Source organism: Terrapene carolina, unplaced genomic scaffold (assembly GCF_002925995.2).
Source record: "Terrapene carolina triunguis isolate 2854851 unplaced genomic scaffold, T_m_triunguis-2.0 Scaffold42, whole genome shotgun sequence".
In the NCBI taxonomy this organism is placed as follows: domain Eukaryota; kingdom Metazoa; phylum Chordata; order Testudines; family Emydidae; genus Terrapene; species Terrapene triunguis.
This window is the reverse complement of record NW_020664393.1, coordinates 74915622-74940530: the sequence shown is the minus strand read 5'-3', so window position 1 is coordinate 74940530 and position 24909 is coordinate 74915622. Positions and strand designations below refer to the sequence as shown.

The 24909-nt window shown below is 43.8% G+C and overlaps 1 protein-coding gene across 1 annotated transcript in view; it reads left to right on the top strand.

The window, feature by feature from the left end:
* Window positions 1-24909, top strand: part of PKHD1 (PKHD1 ciliary IPT domain containing fibrocystin/polyductin) — a 323564-nt gene that overhangs the window by 229967 nt on the left and 68688 nt on the right. Inside the window, exon 48 of the mRNA XM_029911885.1 lies at window positions 1686-1846. Coding sequence (XP_029767745.1) covers window positions 1686-1846 — 161 coding nt within the window. The remainder of the gene's footprint in view (window positions 1-1685; window positions 1847-24909) is intronic.

The following is a 24909-nucleotide window of genomic DNA, read 5'->3' as shown; positions in this document are numbered from 1 at the left end:
AAGCTGGAATGATGGCTGTGCTAAGATATGCCAGGGCTGAACCAGCCCCGGGGGATCTTCGTTCCCCATCTCTCGAGCTGTGCTGAGTAGAGCTTTGATCCAATTGTTTCCCTGCCCTATTAAGACACCGATCGGTTCACCCTGTTCGAAACACCAATCAGTGGGCTTTGCGTAAGGGAGTTCCACAGAAATCAAGAAATCAGACAGATCGCAGAGCATTGTTTCCTTGTGCTCCTCCATCTGTCCGCATCCATCTGTTGTCTCTTGTCTTATACTAAGATTATGAGCCTCTTGGGGCAGGGACCATCTTTTTGTTTTGTGTTTGGACAGCAGCTGGCACAATGAGATCCATGACTAGGGCTCCTGGGCACAATAGTAACTCAAATAATAAATATCAATAATAGAGATGAGCGGTATTAGAATCCATGACACTCTGCACTCCTGGGAGGGGTACGGCTACTTGGAGTTCCAGACCTAGTGATCAGTTTCCTGCCTTTCCTGCTGTATGTCCCTGCAGTACTCCAAAAGATGTTATCTAGTGGTACACACACCAGCTACCAGGATGTCCCTGGCTCCTTCTTGAACCATTATTCTTTGTAAGATTTCCTCCCAACAGCAGGTGCACTCGAAGCTTGGCCCACGCTCTCCTGAAACTCAGCCCAAGTTTGCTGAGATTCATTTCAAAAGAACATCCAGAACCAGCTTGGGCCTACTTTCAGTTTTTGTTAGTCTCTCCAAACTCTAGTTTGGAGCCATTACTGTAGAATTCTGTCACCTTTATGTATCTTATCTCCTAGAACTGGAAGGGACCTTGAAAGGTCATCAAGTCCAGCCCCCTGCCTTCACTAGCAGGACCAAGTACTGATTTTTGCCCCAGATCCCTAAGTGGCCCCCTCAAGGATTGAACTCACAACCCTGGATTTAGCAGGCCAATGCTCAAACCACTGAGCTATCCCTCCCCCTACTTACATGTATGTAAGTAAGTAAGTAAGCATGGTTTAATTCAGTTCTGAAGAGTTGAACCTACAGGTAAAAAAGACCTGGGCATTTCTTGGTCTGTAGATAGAACTGTATTGCATAGCCATTTTCATCCTGCTACGAAGGATACAGGCGTTACAAGCCTGTGGATACTGATGAGTGGCTCCTGAGGCACTATGGTTCTCTGCAGTGTTGAACTGTTTGATGAAGCAAAATCAGAATATCCCTGAGATTTATGAGGATGCTCGGATCTGGATACAAATTTTGTGGCTAGTCTTTCCCTCCGATGAACGGAGCCAACCCCCTGAGGGGCTATTGCCCCTCCCACAGAGAGGTGAATGGGAATTAATTGTATCCTAGAGGGCAGAAGCAGGCTTCTGAGTCTGATCACTGCCAGCATTTGGGAGGTTGGGATCCAGATCTAATTTTTGTGGGTTGGCCCATCCATGATGAAAACAAATATTGCTGCAGAATTTCATGATGATAGAGCAAGTCAGACCTGCTCCATATCATCAGATTTCACCAGTTATCCCTTATTTCCCTTTCCCCCTTTTTAACAAGGAGGTTAATTCACATGAATGTCGTGGTAATTTGTGTATGTAAAAAAAAATGCATTTTCCAGTGATGAAAATAACTTCAGAAGGCCAGTACAATGTGATTTCTCTCGCTGTCTTCCCAACAATAATACTCCTCCTCCTCTCCATCAGTATCAATGGATCCAAGGACTTTGAATATCTTGAGATGAGATGTGAAGGCTCAAGAAAGGCTCTCTTCAAGGATCTGGATGGAAGTGCCCTGGGCCTACAGCCACCTGTGTCAGTTTTCCCAAAGTCTAAGTTTGAATGGACAGAGTCCTGTTTGCACGCTGGTAAGTAGCACATGAAGATTGTGCAGTATCTGAAAAATCTTGCTAAACCTGGGGTAATGCATTGACTAACCAGTCTTGGGATACATACCAGTGGGTTGTCATCCTCTGGGGTCCTGAACACCTTGTGGGCTTAGATTCCACGGCACTTCTCATTAAAGGAGGCTGCTTTATATATTGATCAAAGGAAGGGCTTGGGAATCTGACCTGCTGTGGGGTGAGGCACTTACCCCTCTGTGCTTTAACTGATCTCTCTGTCAAACCAGGGTGATTATATTTACCCATTTGCAAAGTGCTTTGGGATCCTTGAATGAGAGGTGCTGTATTAGGGCAAAATAATAATAATAATTGTCCCAGTGAGGATTTTTATTCATTTCCTGCTGAAGAGCGTATCTGGCTGAAAATCCAGGCCAGCAGTTTCGAGAGTACTTTCTCTTGTTTAAAAAGACCCATCTTGCTCAGTAACCGCGTTCTGCAAGTTCACACAGCAAGGTTCCATTCTCATCCTGATTAAAACTCTGCTCTGTGATTTCAAATAAACTCTTTAATTACAATTAGCATTTCCCGAGCCTGCTGCTGACGGCGGCCATTTTGCAGAAAAGTCGCATCATTTGTGACTCCGGCAGTATGGGAGGCTCATGCGAGGGACTGTAATTAATCCCATTTTCTATCCTGTGCTAAAATTGATTAAACACAAGAAGAACTTTAATCTTTAAACAAAATGTCTAATGTGTACCCGGTAAAGGCTTTCCTCTAAGGATCCCTCCCTCACTGGCTGCTTAGAGGGCTGATTAATACATTGTCTAGGCATAAACATGCTCTTCTCCCCCCTCCCCACTTTCTCTGCCCTGGTTATGAATCAAAAGCCAATGCTAATCTCTCAGTAGACACTGCTGCATCATTTGCCATTTAGCACTAGCTTATTAAAGCATGCATGCGCACATAGTTCCCGATCATTTTTAAGATTTGTACCATTTTTAAAGATACTCAGGCACATAGTAGTTATAAATACCAGGAAACCCCACTGCACTAATGGTGCAACCTGCACTCCACGGGGTTTGTCTCCTTATGTAATGAAGTTGACAACATATGGTAAATGCTGCCTGCCTCCTAGGCGAGAACAGAATTGTGGTGTTTTCCTCTCATTGCCCAAATGTGAGTGGCATTTTTTTCCTTCCCGATTCCAGCCTTAATCCCTGAGTCTTTCTCTTTCAAAACTGCAATTCCCTTTGTCTTCAGGCTGACATTTGGAAAGGCACAGGTTCATTTGGAGGTGAATTCATAGTTCTCTGTAACACAGAATACTTTGGACAGTGTAATGTCCCTAGCCTCTGTCTGTCAGAGGATGGAGATGGATGGCAGGAGAGAGATCACTTGATCATTGCCTATTAGGTTCACTCCCTCCGGGGCACCTGGCATTGGCCATTGTCGGTAGACAGGATACTGGGCGAGATGGACCTTTGGTCTGACCCGGTACGGCCTTTCTTATGTTCTTATGTAATGGAGGCTTCCACGCAAGACAATTACGGTCAAATCCAGATCTTGGTCATGACCACAAAACTCCCATTGGGCCAAATTCTACCTCAGTTATACTAATATAAGGATGGATTAATTCCACTGAAGTTAATGGGGTTATTCCAGATTTATGCTTGTGTAACCAAGAATAGAATTTGGCTCTTGGAATTCTGTCTCTCTTGATTCCAGATTGCAGAGCTCAGCACTTAACACTGTTCAGTTAATCACCACCCTCTGTGCCTCCTACTAATATTCACCTGTTACTTAACTAACACCCAGTTATTCTGCTCACCTCCAGTGGCTTTATGCCCAGACTGCTGCCTGCAGTTTTTAACCCTATGCTTACACCTCTAAGCACATACCAGAGGAGCTAGCATCATCAGGTAATATGCAGCATCCCTCCCACTCTCTGCTCAGGGACATGTGCTTTCCCAAATGCAGTGTGGCACACACCCTCACTAACCCTCTGCATCCTCTGAATTTGTCCTTCAGCCATAATTTTTCAGAACCTTCCAATTGGGGGTGTCCAGTTTGAAGATGTTGGCCCCAGCCTTTGCCTGTCACACACTGAGGTGCAGGCAGTGCAATCTAGTGGTCAGAGCAGGAGTCTGGCATAGTGGTCGGAACAGAATCAGAAGGCAGAACTGGAGACAAGCCAGTGGTCAGAGCTAGGAGTCAGGAGTTCAAAGGCAGGCAGGCTATAGGGCTGGAGCAGAGCTGGGAAGGGGTAGAGCAAGGACTGGACAGGAAACAGGTCTGGTGCATCTGCAGGCATGGAGTGCATTGAGCAGCCACAGTGGTGCTGTGGCTGCAGGGCTTAAATGATGGTCGGTTGGCTCTTCTGACCAATCAGGGAGCACAATCACTTAGTGAGGGTTTAGTGGGCCTAGCCAAGCTCATTGGGTTACTAGGCAACTGAGACCGGAGGCGGCTGAGTTCCTGACATTCCCCAAAGATCCTACTCACCATAAAAGGAAAGCTAAAGGCAAAATACCCTTCACCCTTCAAGGTCAGGAGACCCAATGAATGCAACCCAGATATTCCCCCGCTCCCCACACACACACACAATAGTGCTGTAGGCTCTGAGTTGGTGGGTTCTCTTTAATGGGCGTACAATTGAACGGCTCAATGGGAGGTTAATTCTATTTCTTATTTAATCCACTCAGTAACTTCAAATATTTGAAATGCGGGGCATGGGATGGATCTCATTGCTTACTTGTGCTGTCCCATCCCATTTGTTGCATCCACCTGTTTTTTTCCTGTCTTACACCTAGATTGGAAGCTCTTTGGGGCAGGGGCCATCTCTTTGTTCTGTGTTTGTACAGCACCTAGCACAATGGGGCCCTGTTCCATGGCTGGGGCTCTAGGCGCTGCCTTAATAGAAATAATAAATAACAGAATCATTGGCTAATAATGTACAAATACTACACAAACATTAACCAAAACCTTCAACTTACATTGCACCATTCAACATGTAGGAAGAAGGAACTGTGGTCCCCAACAGCTAGGGCACTAGCCTGGGTTTCATGAGACCTACATTCAGTTCCCTGCTCTGTGACAGACTTCTTGCGATTTTACAACAGGCACGATGTAGTTTGTACATCTAATTATTTTGTGTCTCCAAAGTGCCATCTCTCCATGGTGGTTATACAACTTCCATTACCATAGTATCTGAGCACCTCCCAATCTGTAATCCGTTTGTCCTCACAATGCCCCAGTAAGGTAGGGAAATGCTGTTAGCTCCCTTTTACAGATGTGACACTGAGGCCCAGAGAGACTAAGTGACTTGCCTATGGTCATGCAGGAAGTGTGTGGCAGAGCAGGGAATTGAATGTGGGTTTCCCGAGTCCCAGGCTAATACCCTGTCTATTGGACCATTCTTCTAGCTCCTATTTCTTCTTGTTATTTGAAGACACACTCTGGGCCTTTTTGAACTTGAAATAAAATAGACTGATGAAAGTAGTGTGAACACACACATGTTGGCTGTGAGTGCGACCTGACACAAAGATTAATGCAAGAACAAATGCCAGTGGTGAGCAGGGTATGCTGACTGCCTGGCTTCAAAATTGTTCTTGGCTTTATGCGGCCAGCTCTTGAGAAACTTTTTTTTTTTTTAACTTTCTTCATTCTCCTCCTAGGAATGGCAGCGAGATGGTGTTATAGACGGAGAAATGAGGGGGTGGAGTGGGGAACAGAGAAAGGAAATGGTTGTCAGAAAATTTGTCTGCCAATATCTGTGCTTGCAGAGGTCTTTTTCTCTTTCTCTTTAGCTAGAGGGGAAAATACCATTCTCTTTTCCCAAGCAATTATAGGCCCAAAAGATTGAAACTTACTCTACGGCTCTTTAATCTCAGCAGATATTTATGGTTAAACATTAGACTTGGAGCATTCCAGATGTCAGGGTATTAAAGCATAAAGGCTCAGTGGAGTCCCAGAAAATATTAGAATCTTCAGGATATGTGCCTTTGAGTGTTCTCATCTGAGCAGCGAAGGAGACAGCCCTCGGTGTTCTTTTGTACATCCGAAAGGGAGCTCTTACTGTTCCTTATTTCTGCCCTTTAGCGTGGCTCCAAATTCAGCACGCAGAGTAATCCGCCACCATGTCATGAAATTATTATTATTTATTATTCGGAGTATCCAGAATGACTTCCATGCTGGGTTTGTAAAGAGATGCTTAAAAATCCATATGGCTGCATGGGAGCAATTTCTTTGCATATTCTGAGTAGTTTAACTGTTTCAGCTCCTGATCCTACAAACATGGATGTAACTTTACTCACCTAAATAGCTCCCTCACATGTGTATAAGTGTGTGTTGGATCAGAGCCTTAAGGGCTTCAGCTATTCTATACCTTTTTCTTCTCATCGTTAATAAACCCCATCAATTTCTTCAGAAAAATTACAATTGTTTTCTACATTGCAATAATACAACCTTGCATGACCTCAAAGATTCTCCACACATTTTACAAACTTTGATTCATGTTGGATTTATAATACCCCTGTGGGGTAGTCATGTATTCTTATACCCATTGTACAGAATGTGGCACAGAAGCTGTGATTTGCCCAAGCCCCAAGGTCATGCATTGAATCCCTGCATAAACACCAGGAGTTCTGACAGCCAGTCCCTTAGTTTAAAAGCTACACAGCCCTGCACAGACTAGTTCAAAAGTAAGCTTGTATTAACTAGAGCCAGTTAAAACGTGTGTTTTATTTTCAATTTGGTTTTTGTTGTTGTTTCCCATCAAAAATGTTTGCAGGGTTTTTTTGAGTTTTCATTGAAAATCTAAAATCATCCAAAAAAAATAATAATAATAATGCAGAAAATGGAAATTTTGCAAAAATCTCCATTAAACTAAAAAAGTCATGTTTTTTTGGAGAAAATCTTCAATTAAAAGTTTTTGACTAGCTGTACATCCGAACCACTTGATGTTAGGATAGAGATGGCATATAGCTTGGGTTACTTGTAATGAACATTAATAAAAGAGTTAAATAAATAAATAAGAAACAAGCAAAATACAAACTGAATGAGACCCAAACTATTTTTGAGATTCAGAAAAGTTCAGGAAACATTTTTGTTTGATTTTGATTTTTCTACGTGGCTCCGTGATTCCCAGGACCAGAAATGGAAATTCCTGCATATTCCAAGAAAGGCTTCTGCTTTGGTATTTTTGATTTGGACAAAATTAAAACTGCTGGAATTATTGAAATAATAAACCTGCTCTCAAAAAATGGCTGGTACATTGTCCATGTCAAAGAGGTGTGGCTAAACATCTGAATGCCTGGATGCTAAAAGCTAACCCAGGCCCCAGTCCTTCAAACTCTTATATATGTGTGCAATAATAGTCACTTTCCATTGAACAGCTTGCAAGATTGGGGTCCAAAATCTCTGAATGTATAGGAGTTTGCCCAAGGTTACATTGAGTGTTAGCCTTCTTTAAAATGAACTAAAATGCAAACATCAGATCTAGGCCATGTCTACATGGTGAGTTATTGTATGGCAAGCCATGTGTGAATCTACAGCACACCAGCTTGCTTCAGAGTAACCTCCCACGTGGACACTACATTCCATAACTTTCAGTATGCTGTAACAGTCTCCACCCAAGACGTTACTGCACAACAAGCAGGTGTGCTGCAGATTCACACCTTGGCTTGCTACCCAGTAACTCGCCATGTAGACAAGCCTCTAGATTTTAAACAGTTCAAAGTTCATGGGTATTTGGAGCCAGGATTTTGATTCAGGCTCATTTCTATTGCTAATTTTCTCTATTCAGTAAAATATACAAGTAGTGCCAGTAAAATGAGCTGAAGGAGACCTATCGGGTGGGACTTTGAAAAACACCCAAGCGACTTATGGGCAGACCTGCTTGAAAATGTTCCATCAACATTATCTTTTGAAGGAAAGTAGCTTTTCAATCAGTGGAAATTTTCATGAAAAAAATTCTCAATTTTGTCAGAAACATGTTGAGGTTGTCAAAAAACTAAAATTTCATTTTGTAAGCAACGTTTTGATGATTTTTTTGATGAAAACAAAGTATTTATCACAGGGGAAAATATCACTTAACAGCCAGCTCTACTTAGGTGCATATAAGTCCCATTGAAAATCCTTGAGACTTGTGATCCTAAATCACGTAGGAGCTATTGAAAATCCAACCTGTTTGTATTCAGCCCTTTTTCATGTCAAAGTGTCAGTTTCTGAAAACATAAGGATACCCAGAATCTAAGACCAAAACAAACAAACAAAAAAGGTGGGGAGGGGCTTCTATATTTAAATAAAAATCTAATGAGGGCAGTATTTTTATTAAACAAATAAACATTTCCCTGCAGTGGGTGCTACCCAGACATTGTAGCATGAGAACCTGACAGAAATTGACTTTTATAAACAAAAGTGAAACTACTCAGTCTGTTTTCATTCTCCAGTTTGAGAGAAATGTAAAACATTAGCATAATTGTCAAACATCAGTTAATTTTTTTTTAATCTTCAGTGTTAGTAATTAGGTTCGTTGTTTGTGCCAGAAGTGAAGATATTTTGTGTTTGAAAAATATTATTTTTAATCTGACAGTGTCTCTTTTAGTATATTCCAAATATACTTAAGAAATACTGGCTATGTATGATCATATAGTGCAGCTGTATTAAATGTGAGAAAAATCATCTGTTTGCTGGATTTACAAGGACTGAAAAAGGTACAAAATCAGCCCCAAATTTTGAGTATTTTCCACTAACGCAGGTTTTTTCCTTTTGTTTTAACAAATGACACATGGAAGATGTGGCTTTTCCGTGCTGAAAGTAGCAGTGGAGAGAATTAAAGGGAAATTGTCAAGTTATTTAAAAAACACTTACCTACTATGATCAGAAAGGTTGGTTTTCTGTAATTGTCATGAACATATGACTTCTAACAGAACCCTGGTTGAGATCCCAACAGAACTCATTTTAAGACCAAGCTTTGAAGATGACTGATAGCTATTGCGCTTTGTTCTCTAGTGAGGACAAGGTTTAAATATCTGTGTCCCGCTATTGTGAGCTAAGGGAGATGAATTGCTTTTGCTTGTCTAACCACAACCCTGGTGGATCATGGAACCTGGGGACTAAAGTCAGGAGTCTCTACTGCTTGAGTCATAGGACCAGCTTCATTAAGATGGGACAACAGCATGCTAATAATCCTCGTTAGGTGGCTCAGCCATTAAATGGGGACAGAGGCCTACAATGTCAGCATGGGTCTGCATGCTAAGGGGAGGCTACAACCAGAAGGGAAGAGTTCTGCCTACGCATCATACTCCTTGCACTTCTCTTCCTGCTCTCCTCCCAACAGATTTATTTCATGGGGTTTCTGCTGAATTCACTCTCTGTGGATGTTGAAGGGGCAGGCCAAGGTTGGGGTGGGGGGGGGGAGAGACAGCTTGGCCAGAATGGGGCCCTGTGGATGAAAAGGACATTTTCCTGTTTTGGAAAACTGTAAGATCCTATCACTGGAGTTTATAGATATCTTAGCAGCCAAGTAACTATAGCAGGTTACCTGTTTCAAAGGTATTTGTCCCTTAGCTTTGATACAACAGCATTTGGCATGTGATGACATGGCATTGCCTGTTGTCAGTGTTATAAGCATTAAGATATAGAGGGGAAAAAATTCTATAGCCAAGACACCATCTCAGCAATGAGTGCACATTACTCTTCACGTACACCATAACCCGCTGCTGCACACTCCTACAACAGAGAGACACTAAGGCTATGTCTACACTACAAACTTACACTGGAATAACTACATCACTCAAGGGTGTGAAAAATCCACATCTCTGGACAACACAGTTATATTAACCTCGCCCTCTGTATAGACAGTATTATGTCGATCGGAGGGCTTCTCCTGTTCACCTCCTCTCATGGTGGTGGATTAACTATGCCAACAAGAGAAGCTCTCCTGTCAGCGTAGCAGCATCTTTACTGAAGCACTTATAGACGTTGTTAAACTAAATAGGTTGAGTTCCTGGAGTCCATTCCTATAAAGCATGCTTTCTAATCCTTTAATCATTCTTGTGGCTCTTCTTGAACCCTTTCCAATCTATCAACATCTTTCTTGAACTGTGGGCACCAAAACTGGACAGCGGTCGCACCAGTGCCAAATGCAAGGTAAAATAACTTCTAATCCTACTTGAAGTTCCCCTGTTTATGCATCCACGGATTGCATTCGCTCTTTTGGTCACAGTCACACTGGGAGCTCATGTTCAGCCAATTATGCACAACCACCTCAAATCTTTTTCAGAGTTACTGCTTCACAGGATAGTGTCCCCCATCCTGTAAATATGGCCTACATTCTTTGTTCCTAGCCATATTAAAACACATATTGTTTGCTTGCACCCAGTTTACAAAGCAATCTAGATTGCTCTGAACCAGTGACTTGTCCTCTTTATTATTTACCACTCCCCCAATTTTCGTGTCATCGGCAAACTTTATCAATGATGATTTTATGTTTTCTTACAGGTCATTGATGAAGACTCATAGACTTTAAGGTCAGAAGGGACCATTATGTTAAATAGAAATCAGACTTCTTGATGACTATTCCTCATTCACAGTTACATTTTGAGACCTATCAGTTAGCCAGTTTTTAATCCATTTAATGTATGCTATGTTAATTTTATATCATTCTAGGTTTTTAATCAAAATGTCATGTGGCATCAAGTCAAATGTCTTACAAAAATCTAAAGACGTGTACACTAGCGCTTATGTTGGCAAAATTTTTGTCACTCAGGCATGTGAAAAAAATACACCCCTGAGTGATGCACAGTGGTGTGTCGGCGGAAGATGCTCTCCCGCTGACATAGCTATCGTCCCTCATTGAGATGGTTTTATTATGTCAAGGGAAGAGCTCTTTCCCGTCGACATAATGGGCTACACAAGTGCTTTTACAGCAGCACAACTGTATCAGTACGCTTGTAATTGTAGACATGACCTAAATATATTATGTCAACAATATTACCTTTATCAACCAAACTTGTAAAAAAAATTATCAAAAAAGATATCAAGTTAGTTTGAAAAGGTCTATTTTTCATAAACCCATGTTGATTTGTGTTAGTTACATTACCCTCCTCTAGTTCATTATTAATTGAGTCCCATGTCAGCTGCTCCATTATCTTGCCCAGGATCAATGTCAGGCTGACAGGCCTAGGACTACTTGAGTCATCACCTCTACCCTTTTTAAAAGTTGGCACACATTATCTTTCTTCCAGTCTTCTGGAATTTCCCCAGTGCTCCAAGAGACTTATTGAAAATCAACATTTATGGTCCAGTGAGCTCCTCAGTCAGCTCTTTTAAAACTCTTGGTGCAAGTTATCTGGACCTGCTGATTTTAAAATGTCTATCTTTTGTAGCCTTTGTATAATATCCTCCAGAGATACTAGTGGAATGGAAAGAGTGTATCATCACCACATTTCTCAAATATAGAACAGCTCTGCCTTTCCTGCATTATTATTGAAAATACCACCATTTCCAGCTACAAAAGGACCAATATCATTTCAATCTAGTAATGGACCAATGGATCTAATAAAGACTTTATTGTCCTTAAATCTGCTAGCCATAGATTTCTCCTTGTGTCCCGTGGCTTCCTTTATCAATTTTCTACAATACCTAACTTCTGATTTATATTCATTATTATCAACTTTCCATTTCTTTCATTTGTTATATATTGTTGCTTTTACAGCTCCCTTCAATTCTGAGGTGGATTTTTTTTTTAAACCAGCAGAGCTTTTTTCTCAGTTGTGAGACTGTGGCTTTTAGGTCATCTAATAAGGTTCTTAAATGATTCCCAATTATCATTCACATTTTTCTGATTAAATTCTTCCTCCCAACTGATTTGGCTCATAATTTTTTCCAACTTTATAAAACTGACCCTTTTAAAGCACTAAGTGTGTATATCACTGGTCTGGACTTTATTCTTTTTTGCATATTTTAAATGTGATCAGGTCATGATCACTTTAACCTAAATTGCCATTAATTTTTAGTTCTGTGATCAATTCCTCTTTATCTGTCAAGACCGGGTCTAATATAGAATTATCCCGTGTTGGCTGCAACACTGTTAAAGTTAGAAACTTGTCAGCTATAATATTTGGAAAATTTGTTTTTTGGTTTTTGTCCTGACAGCATAAAACCTTCAGCATGTGCCACTCAAATTGAAGACCTCCATGATCACACAGTTGTTTCTTTCCCTACACATTATAGTTAATAGGTGTGTAAGGAAGTGATCATCCTGTTCCCCAGTCTGTAGCAGACCCCAACTAATACCCCATCTTGTGCTTTATCTGTTAGGACATTGATCCGTAAGCATTCAAGATCATTTTCTTCTGAGTTATCAGTGACTCCGAAATAGGTATTGCCATTTTTGACATAGAGTGCCACTCCCCCTCCCCTTTTAACCAAGTAATCTTTCCTAAATATGTTATCACCATTGAGTTTTACATTCCAGTTGTGTGAATCATTCCACCAGGTTTCAATAATACCAACTAGATTGAATTTATGCTCATAAATAAGCAAATCATTTTCCTCTTGTTTGTTATGTAGGCTCCTAGCATTGGTGGATAGAGGATTAAAAAAATACTTCTCTTCATGGCCTTTGGTTCCTTGAATAATTTTGTTCTCAACATCTTGATTTTTGTGCTAACTGAGGGCCCATATCTTCCCTTTTTTACTCTAATCCTTTGCCATTAGTTTAATGCCCTCTTGACAACTGTAGCCAGCCTGTCTCCAAAAAGATTGGTCCCCCTTCTGCTGAGGTGGAGGCCATCCTAACTATAAAGCCCCTCCTCCATATAAAAAGTGGACCAATGTTCCACAAAACCAAAGTCCTCCACCCTATACTGCTTTCCTAACCAGCAATTCACTTCCAGAATCTTCTGCCTTCTATCTCCCTTTGCTTGAGGGACAGGAAGGATCTCTGAAGAGATTGCTTAGATAGTCTTCTTCTTCCGCTCGCTTCTGAGTACCCTGAAGTTATCTATTATCCCCGACGCAGTGTCATTAATGCCAATATAAATCATCACCAATCCATGGATCCATGTCTGTTGGCTATAAAAGTCTCTCCGATCTTAACATGACTTCTCATGTCTTGGCTCTGTCTTGTTGTCCTCCTGTCCCTTGCAAAATGTTCTTTCGATTCTTGATTTAGGTGCATAGTTATGGATGTAGATAGCTAACTTTAGGCACCCACGTTTAAAAATGTTGTCCAGATCCCGTGACTCTGTCTCTCAGCATAAATGGGGGAGGCTAATAATCTAGGGTGTTGCAAGGAAGTATTCTGGTAATGGGGCGCTCTCTACATAAGATAGAGAGACATAGCTAAAGGATAATTAGTTAGTTTATAAAGATTCTCTCCCCGACCCCACACACTCAGGATATGTCTACACTGCAAAAAAACAGAACAAACCAAAACAAAAAAACATAGCCGCAAACCTTAGAGCCTGCATCAATTGACTTAGGCTCCTGGGGCTTGTTCCCACTTGGCCTGGAGCCTGGGCTTTGAAACCTGACAAGGTGCATGGGTCTCAGAGCCTGGGCTCCAGCCTGAGCAAGAATGTCTACATGGCTGTTTGAAGCCCTGTAGCATGAGCCCGAGTCTGTTGACCCAGGATCTGAGACTTGCTGCTGCAGAGCTCTTTTGCAGAGTAGACATACTCTTAGGCCCTCTTGGCCTGTCTGCCTCCCTGCTTGCTGGGTCTTAGCCCATCAGTAAGGCTGGCAAGTAGAAGTGGAAGGATGGGTCACATAGGTTATATCTACACTGCACAGTAACCCCAGGCTGGCAAGTAGAAGTGGAAGGATGGGTCACATAGGTTATGTCTACACTGCACAGTAACCCCAGGCTCTGATTCAGGTTTGAGCCCAAGCTCCCCTTCCATCCACACACAAATCAGTCTGACTTGAGACCCAGGTCCTAGGAGCCTGCTAGGGGAGTGAGTCAAAGCCCAAGTCCCAGTGAGACTCCGGTCTAAGTCCTGTCTTTTTTTGCGGTGTGGATGCAAATTAAGCCAAAGACCCGAATCAGAAGGTCTGCATAGCGCAATATGGACCCGTTAGCACTGCTGTGAGACCGGGGCCCAGTAATTGTAAACCCATGTTTACAACAGGATAGGTGCTCAAGCCTGGGCTTGGAAACACCGAGTGCACATGCCTGGGTCCCACAGACCTGGGCTTACTGTGCAGTGTAGCGGTACCCATAGAAAGTGGTGTGTGGGGGTGAGGAGGTTTTGCTGCAGTTGGGAAGTAGGGTGGAGGGAGACTCCTAACCTGGAAACTTCCTCCTCACCCCTTTGAGAAGCTCCCCCTACCTGTCCCCTCAAACCCTCTTACAAACAGCCATCTCTTTATTATTGTAAGTGTTTTATTATTATTTATTATTTCAATCCCAGCAGTACCTAGAGACCCCAGCCCAGATCAGGGCTCCTTTACTAGGCACAGTGCAGACACATGGCAGTCTCGTACCCAGAAAGCTTACAATCTCACTAGACAAGACAAAGCATGGGAGGAGAAATGGCGGCAGGGAGGTGAAATGACTTGGCCAAGATCACATGGCAGGTCAGTGGCAGAGCCAAGAATAGACCTCAGCAATCCTGACTCCCTATCCACTAGGCCATGCTGCCTCTCAAGCATTTGTGGGAGCTGCACATAGACATCAAAGGGAAACTAGATCCTTATGTTCATGCAATTATCATACAAATGTGACCGGTATCTCAAAGCATAATTGTATTAATTTCCCTAGATCTTTCAGGCATATCCACAATCCAGCCAAACTGCTGACTATTAGTTTGCAGAGCTTTACAAGGGAAACAGTGCACTTTGCAACAATTAATTTTGCAGAGGAAGCAGCCTGTTTAAAGACGCCTGCAGCAGTCTCTAAAATATGTGTTGTTTTTCAAGGCCACCAGACACACGGTGTTGGCTAGGTTGGCTAATAAACAAAACAACAATGCAAAACCCCAGCCTCATGGGGCTTGCAGGAAAAGGGTATGAGAAGTCAAATGAATAATGTTTACCTGCTAGGGGTGGGTGAAGACTATAATTGTTTAGCCTCCGGCAGATCCCTGCAAGGGTTAAAAATGACAAAGATATTAGTTGGCGACTGCTAAAATTGTTGGTTTGGAGCTCTCGGCAATACACAGACTGTTATTTACCGGACTTGGTCGATTTACTTCTTAATGCAATAATGACCTGTGAAATGAAACGTGAGCTAGACAATTGTTCCTCATTGTTTCCAGTAAAACATCCTTTCATACCCCATTAAACCACCATTAATTCCATATGAAAGAGAAGCAGGCACAAACACCAACACACTCTCTCTCACTCTTTCTCTGTGGACCTGATCCAGAGCCCATTGACATCAATGAGACTTTTTCTGTCGAATTCAGTTGGCTTTGGTTCACAGCCCCGCACCCTGTTAGCCAGATTCCCAAGTAAAGAGCACCCACAATAGGAGATAGATTTTCAAAAGAGCTCTGCACCCAGCAGGATCCCATTGTGAGACTAAGGGCTTGTCTACAGGGTGACATTCAGGAAAATTAATCCAAATTAACTAAAGGTGTCAATTTGATGTTGATTAGTTAAACCGCTTTAAACTCCTGTGTGAACACCTTCATTCAGAATTAAAGTGCCCTTAATTTGGTTTAGTTTAGTTCATTTCCAAAGTGAATTAAACTCAGGTCTGGTCTACACTACAGACCTATATCAGTATAACTACATCACTCAGGGGTGTGAAAAATCCAGTTATATCGACCTAATCCCCCCGCCCCTCCCCCCAGTGTAGACAGTGCTAAATCAATGGGAGAGCTTCTCCCACCAACATAGCTACCACCTCTCCGGGAGGTGGATTAACTATGCTGACAGGAGAGCTCTCTCCCATTGGCTTACATTGAAGTGCTAAAGCGGTGCAGCATTTTAAATATAGACTTGCCCTAAACCTAATTCAGGCCACTTTAATTCTGAATAACAGCTCCCCACAGGGATTTAATACGGTTTAACTAATCCACTTCAATTCCACATAACCTTTAGAGCTGTTTGGAAAAAGGGGATTTTTGTCCCATGGAAAATTTTGCTGAGAATGAAAACAAATCACTTTTGTCAACATTTTTCAGAGAAATTTTTGAGTTTTCTTTAAAAAGGAAAAAAGAAAAAGAAACTGAAAAGCTTATGGCCAAAGATGTTTTGGTTTTGAGTTTTTTGAGGAAAAGCTGAAATTTTCCACTGAAAGCAGACCTTGTGAAAATGTAAATTTAGTCAAAACCCCAAATTTCCGTTGAAAAACAGTTTTGATAGAATATTTTCAATCAGCCCTAATCATCTTGGCTAATTCAGAAATGTTTCAGGTCAGATCCTGATCTCAGTTATACCTGTGTCTATCCGGAGTGAGTCCAGTAAAGTCAGTAGAGCTACTCTGGATTTACACAGCTGAAACTGATATCAGAATCTGGTCCAAAATCCATGAGAAGTTATAACTCAACAGCTAATTTCTCCCGAGGTAGGACATGTAGTGGATTGAATTTTTTAAATCAACCAATTGATAGCGGTGTGCCACATGCAAGAAAATAACTGGAAAACAAAAATAAGAGGAGATATTTTTCTTGTTACAACTCTTAGAGGGAACATGCCAATTAGCAGCAAATCATGGCCTAATATTTATTATATTTATTATTATATTTATAATATTTATTATTATATTTATTAAAAAATTAGTTTGTAAAAGTAGAAAGAACTGAAGTCCCTTGTGGCTAGCTGCCCTGGGGCTCTCACATGCAGAGGGCCAATTTCCAAGTAATTAAAATGCAGGGAGGCCTACCAGCCTGGCATATGTTTGAAGCAGAAAAAATGGGGGTGAGCAGTGACAAGCACCTTCCTTTACTTGGGGGGCCATTCGTACATTGCATCAGCCATGTTAATTGAAGGCAAGGCTACGAAAGTGACATCACTTGAGCTTAGCTCATGTCCTTTCAGTTTTGCTGGTAATGTTTTTATGATTAAGTAATGGCTTTTAGGTTGTGTGATTGGTTTGCACACCCAGGCTTTATTATTATAATTTCACTGAATATCAAACTCAGCGAGACTGTGTTATATGTTTATTAGTTTAGCTTAATTGGATGCAATTGATCTTTGGCTGCTGTCTGCATTTTGGTGCCTAGTTCACCAATTTGAGGCCTGATCCTGCAAGCTGCTTCTACATACATTGATTTCCATAAGAGTAATCTGAGTAGAGGATTTGTAGGGTCAGGATTTGTTTTCTTTCTCCATGACACTTAAAATACCAGAGGATCTGCTTGCTGGAAATGACTGATAGAGCAATGCTGGGCTTTTTCCTTCTTCCTGAAATAGTAACATTTGAAAGACACATTATTAGGCGCTCAGTTGTGTGCTCAGCAGTGTGTCTTTGTGGAAGAATAAGGGGGTGCTCCCTTGCCTGGACCCCACATCTCATCAGACTCTGTGCAGGCTGGGGGAAGGTGGTCACGACTAGGCTGCTGCTCCTAGGGCCCGGATTTAGGGGCAGGATACCCAAGTGACCACCTAGGTTGGGGGGTGGGTGCCAGGCTCAGGATGCTGTTTTTGTTGTTAGGTAGAAAAGGGAAAATAGAATGTTTGAAGTAAAATGTTTCAGGTATTCTGTATATGGATTTATTTTTCTCTGACCTCCTAGAATGTTCTGGACCTTTGTAGAATCTCATGGAACCTTCCAGACTTTTTGAGAACTACATTTTCCTCAACCCTCCTAGAATGTTGTCAGCCGTGCCCGCGCTGTGCTTCAATTTGCGAGGGCGAAGGCGAGAAAAGCGACCTTTTGAGCTAAAGGACTAGGGTTAACATTCTCAGGCTGTTGCCTACTGTAACACTATTTAATACTGGTCCACCGAAGGTTGGTGCACAGTTCAATTTCTTGACGTTAGTACATTTCAGTTATTCTTAAAATTAAATCGTTTCTGTAAGCTTAGAGGAAACAATTTTTTTGTATTTGCTTATATATGGCATGAATAAATACAGATGTACAGATCCTAGCGTGCAAATGTAGAACCTTATATGACAGGGATAAATCATGCATAGACATCGTGCATCAGAGTCGTGAAATGGGCTACACATGCAATAAAAATAAGATATTCAAAAGTTTAACAAATGGAGGGGGGGGTCACAAAGACGCTTCTCGCCTGGGGCGCCGTTTGGTCTAGAGCCAACCCTGGCTGCTCCTGCTGTGAGGGTGACAGCCAGGGGCAAGAAGTGAATAGAGCCGTCGCTCCACATTGCCACCCCTCAACCTCAATACGCTGGCTGGGGAAATGGCTGGTGCAGTTTATTTCCCCCACAGAGCAAAGAGGGGAGGACGGGCTCTGAGCCACAACTGGGTTGCTGCCCATGCTCTCGTGATTGTATAAAGTGCCACTCCAGTCCTTAGCGTATGATCTCTTCAGGGCAGGGACTGTCTCCTACTACCTGTTTGGACAGCACCTAAGACAATGGGGTCCTGATCTCAGGTTAGGCCTCTGGGAGTTGCTGCAATACAAAGAATACATAATACTGGTCAGAAGCAGCTAATCAATAAGAATGACTAATTTAAAAGAAGCGTTGTTTCTAAAGAGATGCCAGTCCAGATTCTGTGCTGATTTACATCACTTTGCAACTCCATCGGGCTTGATTCCCGTTTACTGTTCTAGCAGTCAGTGTAAAAGGGCCTTCAAGTGTGTGTAAGTGTAAACTGGTCCCACTTTACACTAAAGGGGCCTTAAAGCTTGTCCACACATTGCTATTCAGGAAGAGCTATTCCTGATTAACTCCATATGTGGACTCTCTTAGGGCTTGGTTACACTCGCAAGTTAGAGTGCATTAAAGCAGCCCCAGGCGCCCTAACTCTCGACCCGTCCACACTGGCAAGGCACTTAGAGCGCCTGGACTCTGCAGCTGGAGCGCTCCTGCTAATCCACCTCCACGAGAAGCATAAAGCTTGCTGCGCCTCGGCTGAAACGCCCGGGCATCAGTGTGAACGAGGTGTTGCATTACTGCGCAGTGATTGGCCTCCGGAAACGTCCCATAATCCCCTTAAGTCAAGTGGCCACTTGCCTTAAGGGAGGGTGATAGCTCAGTGGTTTGAGCATTGGCCTGCTAAACCCAGGGTTATGAGTTCAGTTCTTAAGGGGGCCACTTAGGGATCTGGGGCAAAATCAGTACTTGGTCCTGCTAGTGAAGGCAGGGGGCTGGACTCGTTGACCTATCAAGGTCCCTTCCAGTTCTAGGAGATGGGATATCTCCATTAATTAATTAAAAATATGCCCTTTCAAAGCTCCGTTTCTGGCAGCCAGCTGGTTATCTGCTCCGGGACAAAGCAACCATTACTGTGGAATGCTGCTTGCTGTGAGTGTGTGAGAGAGAGGTGGGGGGGGGGTGAGGAAGAGGGGGGGTCTGAACTTACAAGACAGCATGCTGACACACTCTCAGCCCCCCCAAAACCAACTCTCTCTCCCCCCACATGCACACAACACACTCCCTGTCACACTCCGCCTTCCCCCCCATTTGAAAAGCAGGTTGCAGCCACTTGCATGCTGGGATAGCTACCACAATGCACTTGAATCTGACAAGTGTAGCCATGCCCTTATTCCAGAATTAGGCCTGGTCTGCACTTAAAATTTAACTTGACATAACTACGGCACTCGAGGATGTGAAAAATCCACACCCCTGGGTGCCATTCCTCGGCTGACCTAATGCCCGGTGTAGACACAGTCCGGTCGACGGAAGAATGCTTCTGTGGACCTGGCTACCATCATTTGAGGAGGTGGAGTTCCTACAATGACAGAAAAAGCCCTTCTGGTTCTGTAGCCCTCCTTTACACTGTGGGCTTACAGCGGCATAGCTCCAGCACTGGAACTGTGCTGCCATTGGGTCCGTAGTGTAGACATGGCCTAAGAGTGTCCACACACGGAGTTTTTTCCAGTTGAGGTCGTTCCTGAAAAACTTCAACTCCATGTGTAGATAAGCCCTTAGTGTACATGAGAATCAGGGCCCATTGACTTCAGGCTGTTTTAGCCAAGTGTTTAACCAGCTGAACCAAAGCTCAGAAATGAATATTTGTCATAGAGATAATGATGTCGATCATAAAAAAAAAAACCTATTTGAGTGTTGTGAACTTCAGTTCTGGTGAATCTTTTTGCATTTGTATGTATGTTTGCATGTGTTGATCCCATGAAGGGTATAATCCTGTGTAGTCTGCCCAGTCTTTATTCAAGACAAAGTTTCATTGAAGTCAGAGGGGAATTTTGGCTGAGTAGAGACTGTGGGCTGAGTGATTAGACTCTAAGGCCATCCCTACTCTACGGGTGCTAGTAGGGTTGCCAACCCTCCAGGGTTGTCCTGGAGTCTCCAAGAATGAAAGATTACGTCATGTCATGAAACCTCCAGGAATACGTCCCTCTAAAATTGTCAATCCTAGTGCTACAGCGGCACAGCTGCAGCGCTTTATACCCGTCACACCGTAGTTATGTTGACCCAACTTGTAAGCATAGAAAAGAATGGCAGCGTGTATATAATGGGTCACCCTCTCTAGGGTTGGTCTTACCTCACCAAGAAGCCTATTGCTTTTAATGCTTTGGTGAGACTTATATCCTTGCCAGGCCGGTGAAGTCTCATTGAATTGAATACACGCGCACAGGGATTGCTGTGCTAAGTACTGCATGCATTCGTAATGAACAAGGCACATAACTCTACTGAAGTCAATGCCTAGCACTTTCCATCTTCAGCCATTGTTTTCCGTTCTTTGTCAGTTTGTAAATCTATCCTTTTGTGCTGAAATTTCCCATGCTTGGGGTCTGCCTTGGATTAAATTTTACTAGAAAGTTTGATCAAAAATGATTCAGCAATAAGGAACAAAAGAGAATTTTTGTCAGTGCTCGAAAACAATTTCCAACCTCTTTGTTTTTAAACTCTAGACCAGGGGTGGGCAAACTATAGCCCGCGGGCCACATCTGGCCCACCAGCCGATTTAATCTGGCCCTTGAGCTCCCGATGGGGAGCGGGGTCTGGGGCTTGCCCTACTCCTGCGCTCCAGCCGGCGAGCGGGCTCGGGGGCCGTTCCATGCACACGTACTGTGGCTCTGCACGGCTTCCAGAAGCAGCAGCATGTCCCCCCCCTCCCCGCTCCTATCCGTAGGGGCAGCCAGGGGGCTCCGCACGCTGCCCCCGCTGTCCCAAGCGCCACCCCAACAGCTCCCATTGGCTAAGAACTGCAGCCAATGGGAGCTGCAGGGGCGGCACCTGCAGACGGAGCAGCACGCAGAGTCGCCTGGCCACAGCTCTGTGTAGGGGAGACATGCTGCTGCTTCCGGGAGCTTCTTGAGGTAAGCACCCCCCAGAGCCTGCACCACTGAGCCCCTCCCGCGCCTCAACCCCCTGCCCCAGCCCTGATCCCCAGCCCCACCCCAGAGCCTGCACCCCCCCAGCTGGAGCCTTCACCCCCGGTGCCCCAATCCGCTGCCCCAGCCTGGAGCACCCTCCTACACCCCCACCCCCCCCCCCCCCCCCCCCCCCCGCACCACCTCCCCTCTTCCCCAGCCCAGAGCCTCCTCCTGCACCCTGAACTCCTCATTTCTGGCCCCATCCCAGATCCCACAGCCCCAGCCAGAGCCCTTCCCCCATCCTACACCCCAACCCCAATTTCGTGAGCATTCATGGCCTGCCATGCAATTTGCATACCCAGATGTGGCTCTCGGGCCAAAATGTTTGCCCACCCCTGCTCTAGACCCTTCGGTGTTGGAGTAAGAGCTTGATAGCTAGCAGGGAGGTAGCCCTGAGGTCAGAGAAGCGCCTTTCACAGTCCTTGTGAAAATCCACCCAGAATTGACCAAGAAATGTGCTGTAGAAAACTGCCATGTGCACCTATGCTGTAGAAGTTTTTAGCACTTGTCCATGATTTATTAAAGTTTGAATTCTTGCTGAGCTGCATCATTCTGAAGCAGCTGTATGGAGGTATCCTTGCATACAGGGCACTAAATTGTCCTGCTCTTTTCACTCCTCAAAATAGACCTGGTGCAGGAATGCCAGGTTTGTAGCGAACAGACTATGCATTCTAGTCTCACCTCTTCCGCTTAGTAGGGTAAGAATTCAGTGCCCTTCACAACCATTATTGTTGAGCAAGGCCTCATACTTCTACTGTAAGAGGCAGGCAAGTAGCATTCCCCTCGTTTTATAGAGGAGGCAACTTGGGATCTGAGAGGTTGCACACGGTCCGCTCTGGCCAGGGGCGGCTCTAGGCACCAGCGCACCAAGCGCGTGCCTGGGGCGGCAAGCCGCGGGGGGCGGCCTGCCGTCGCTGTGGGGGCGGCAGTCAGGGAGCCTTCGGTGGCATGCCTGCAGGAGGTCCGCCAGTCCCGCGGTTTCGGTGGCAATTCGGCAGCAGGTACGCCGAAGTTGCAGGACCGGCGGACCTCCCGCAGGCATGCCGCCGAATCCGCGTTACCAGCAGACCGCCCGCAGACGCGCCGCCGAAAGCCGCCTGACTGCCATGCTTGGGGCAGCAAAATACATAGAGCTGCCCTTGGCTCTGGCAGAGCTGGGAATAGATCCCAAGACTCAGTCACTAACAAGAACTTGACAGATTAGGGAAGCATGGGTGAGAGTTGATTTACCTGCCTCGGCGTTAAATTGCAGAGTTTAGTCTATTTTGTCCTTATATGGTAGAGATTTTGCTTCTCTCACACGTCTGATTTGGGAAGCTTGCTGTTCCTTTGATCCACATACAGTGACTGGCTGGGCAAAAGATCAAAACCCTGATTGCTCAAATTGGTCCTTATAGAAAGATTCGACTGTAACAGCTGAAAAATGAGGCGGGGCGCTGGAAAATTTGGTACAAACGTGTATAGCAATTGCCTGGGAAAACAGCCTCCTTCCTTTCCATGTCATGCATTAATCCCCAGGTAGCAATGTTACAAATAAAGGAGAATAGTTTTTGCGTGCAGTGTCCTTGCAACTGCATTTGGAAGCATGTCATCATTTCCCCCCCTTGTCTTCCAAATATTAGCATTTAATGAAATGCACATTTCCTTCATTTATTTTGAACCCACTCCAAAGCCAGCAAATACCAGAACCTCAAATGTTATGATAGGATAGGTTCTTTATTGGTTTGTTTTCTTTCCATTCGTTTTGTTTCCACTATGAGTGAGTGTGTGTGTGTGTGTGTGTGTGTGTAAATCCTTTTTTTCTAACTCAAGGAGTCTGGCTTCCAACAGAGGTAGACAAATATTTCCAAAAAAAAGTCCCCAAGACCCATTCAATGCAGACAGCTGTGCTGCAAACAGGAAATTGAGGAAGCCAGTTTCATCAGAGACCCCAGGATTCCCTTCATGGATGTTTCAGATAAAAGCATCTTTAAGTTGTGCACACTAGTGCTTTCCTGTAGAAGGACAATGCAAAAAGGAGGTTGACAGAGGCTGCTCTGGTCCTGTAGAAAAATGGTAGTTTGGAAACAGAGCTAAGTGATAATCCCTGACTGGTGAGACCACACCTAGACAATTACATACAGCTGTCTGCACCTCTGTACCAAAGAGAGGTCAGCAAACAGCAACGTAGACTTAAGGAAGTGGAGCGGTTAATTTCTGAGGAATCAAATGTTAAACAATGCAAGAGGGTAGTTTTGTGATGATGGCACTCCAGGGGGACTCAGGAGATCTGGGTTTGATTCCTGGCTCCACCACAGATTCACTTTCTGGGTCTGGGCAAGTCACTTAGGCCCAGATTTTTTTAAGTATTTAAGCATTGCTGCACTCAGGGTCACCACACCTAACTGATTTAGGAACCTAAATATAATATCTTTTTCAAAAGGAATCTAGGCACTTAGGAGTGTAAATCCAATCAACCGTCTATGGGATTTAGGCTCTTCAATCAGTTAGATGTTGTGACAGTGAGCGCAGCAATGCCTAAATACCTTTAAAAATCTGGGCCTTAATCTTCCAGTGCCTTAATTCGCCATCTGTAAAAGGGGGATAACCCATCCTTTCTCCCACGCTTTGCCTGGCTTGTCTGCTTAGGCTATAATTTTTCTCTCTCCTCTCTCTCTCAAGTTGGGAAATGCCAGAATTAAGGTTTCATGCAGCTGGATTCTATCCTTGCCTGTGCCACAAAGTGCCTGTGTAATGTGAGGAAAGTCACTGAAATCAAACTTTTCATGCACAATCTGGCTCTTGGCCCCTCTGTTTTCGAATCTGGACACTTCCTTCTCCACACTGTCTGGGCACATGAGAAGCAGGCTTCCTGCTGTCAGTTCTCTCTACCACCCCCCCCCCCCCCATGCCACCCCCCGCAACAGTTCAGAGCTGTAATTGCAGGGAAAGCCCTGCTCAGCCCTTGTCTTCAGCATGCCCTGTACAGAAGGAATTTTTGCAGAATTTAGCTGCTAAAATCTCTGAAATCTCTACTAAGCATGCACGAACTGCAATTTTTCAAAGGCTTATAACTTGACCAAATTGGGGTGGATTTCCACAGGGACAGCAAAAGGCACACATCTGACAAAAAACGCCACCCCTATAAATTGTTGCTCCAAAGAAAAATTCACCAGATTTTTTTAACATGAGCAAAACAATGTATATTTTCTCTAGACAGTGGAAATGACAGGTTAACACTGCAAATTTTTATTGATAACAAATGCTGACCCCCTTATTATAGCAGATTCAACTAGCCATTCTTATTCTCAGAAATATGTGTGAATCAGGTTTTCTCTAACAATTTTACCATGTCTGCATGTAGCAAATAGAATAAAGTATGGATCTGATTCAGTGGAAAGTAATGCACAAGCTAATTTGTTTACTTTGGTTTCTTTAACTGAACATACTTATAGGATATCCAAAGATGCCCTTTATAACTAGGTTTCAGAGTAGCAGCCGTGTTAGTCTGTATCCGCAAAAAGAACAGGAGTACTTGTGGCACCTTAGAGACTAACAAATTTATTAGAGCATAAGCTTTCGTGGGCTACAACCCACTTCTTCGGATGCATATAGAGTGAAACATTGAGGAGATATATATACACACATACAGAGAGCATGAACAGGTGGGAGTTGTCTTACCAA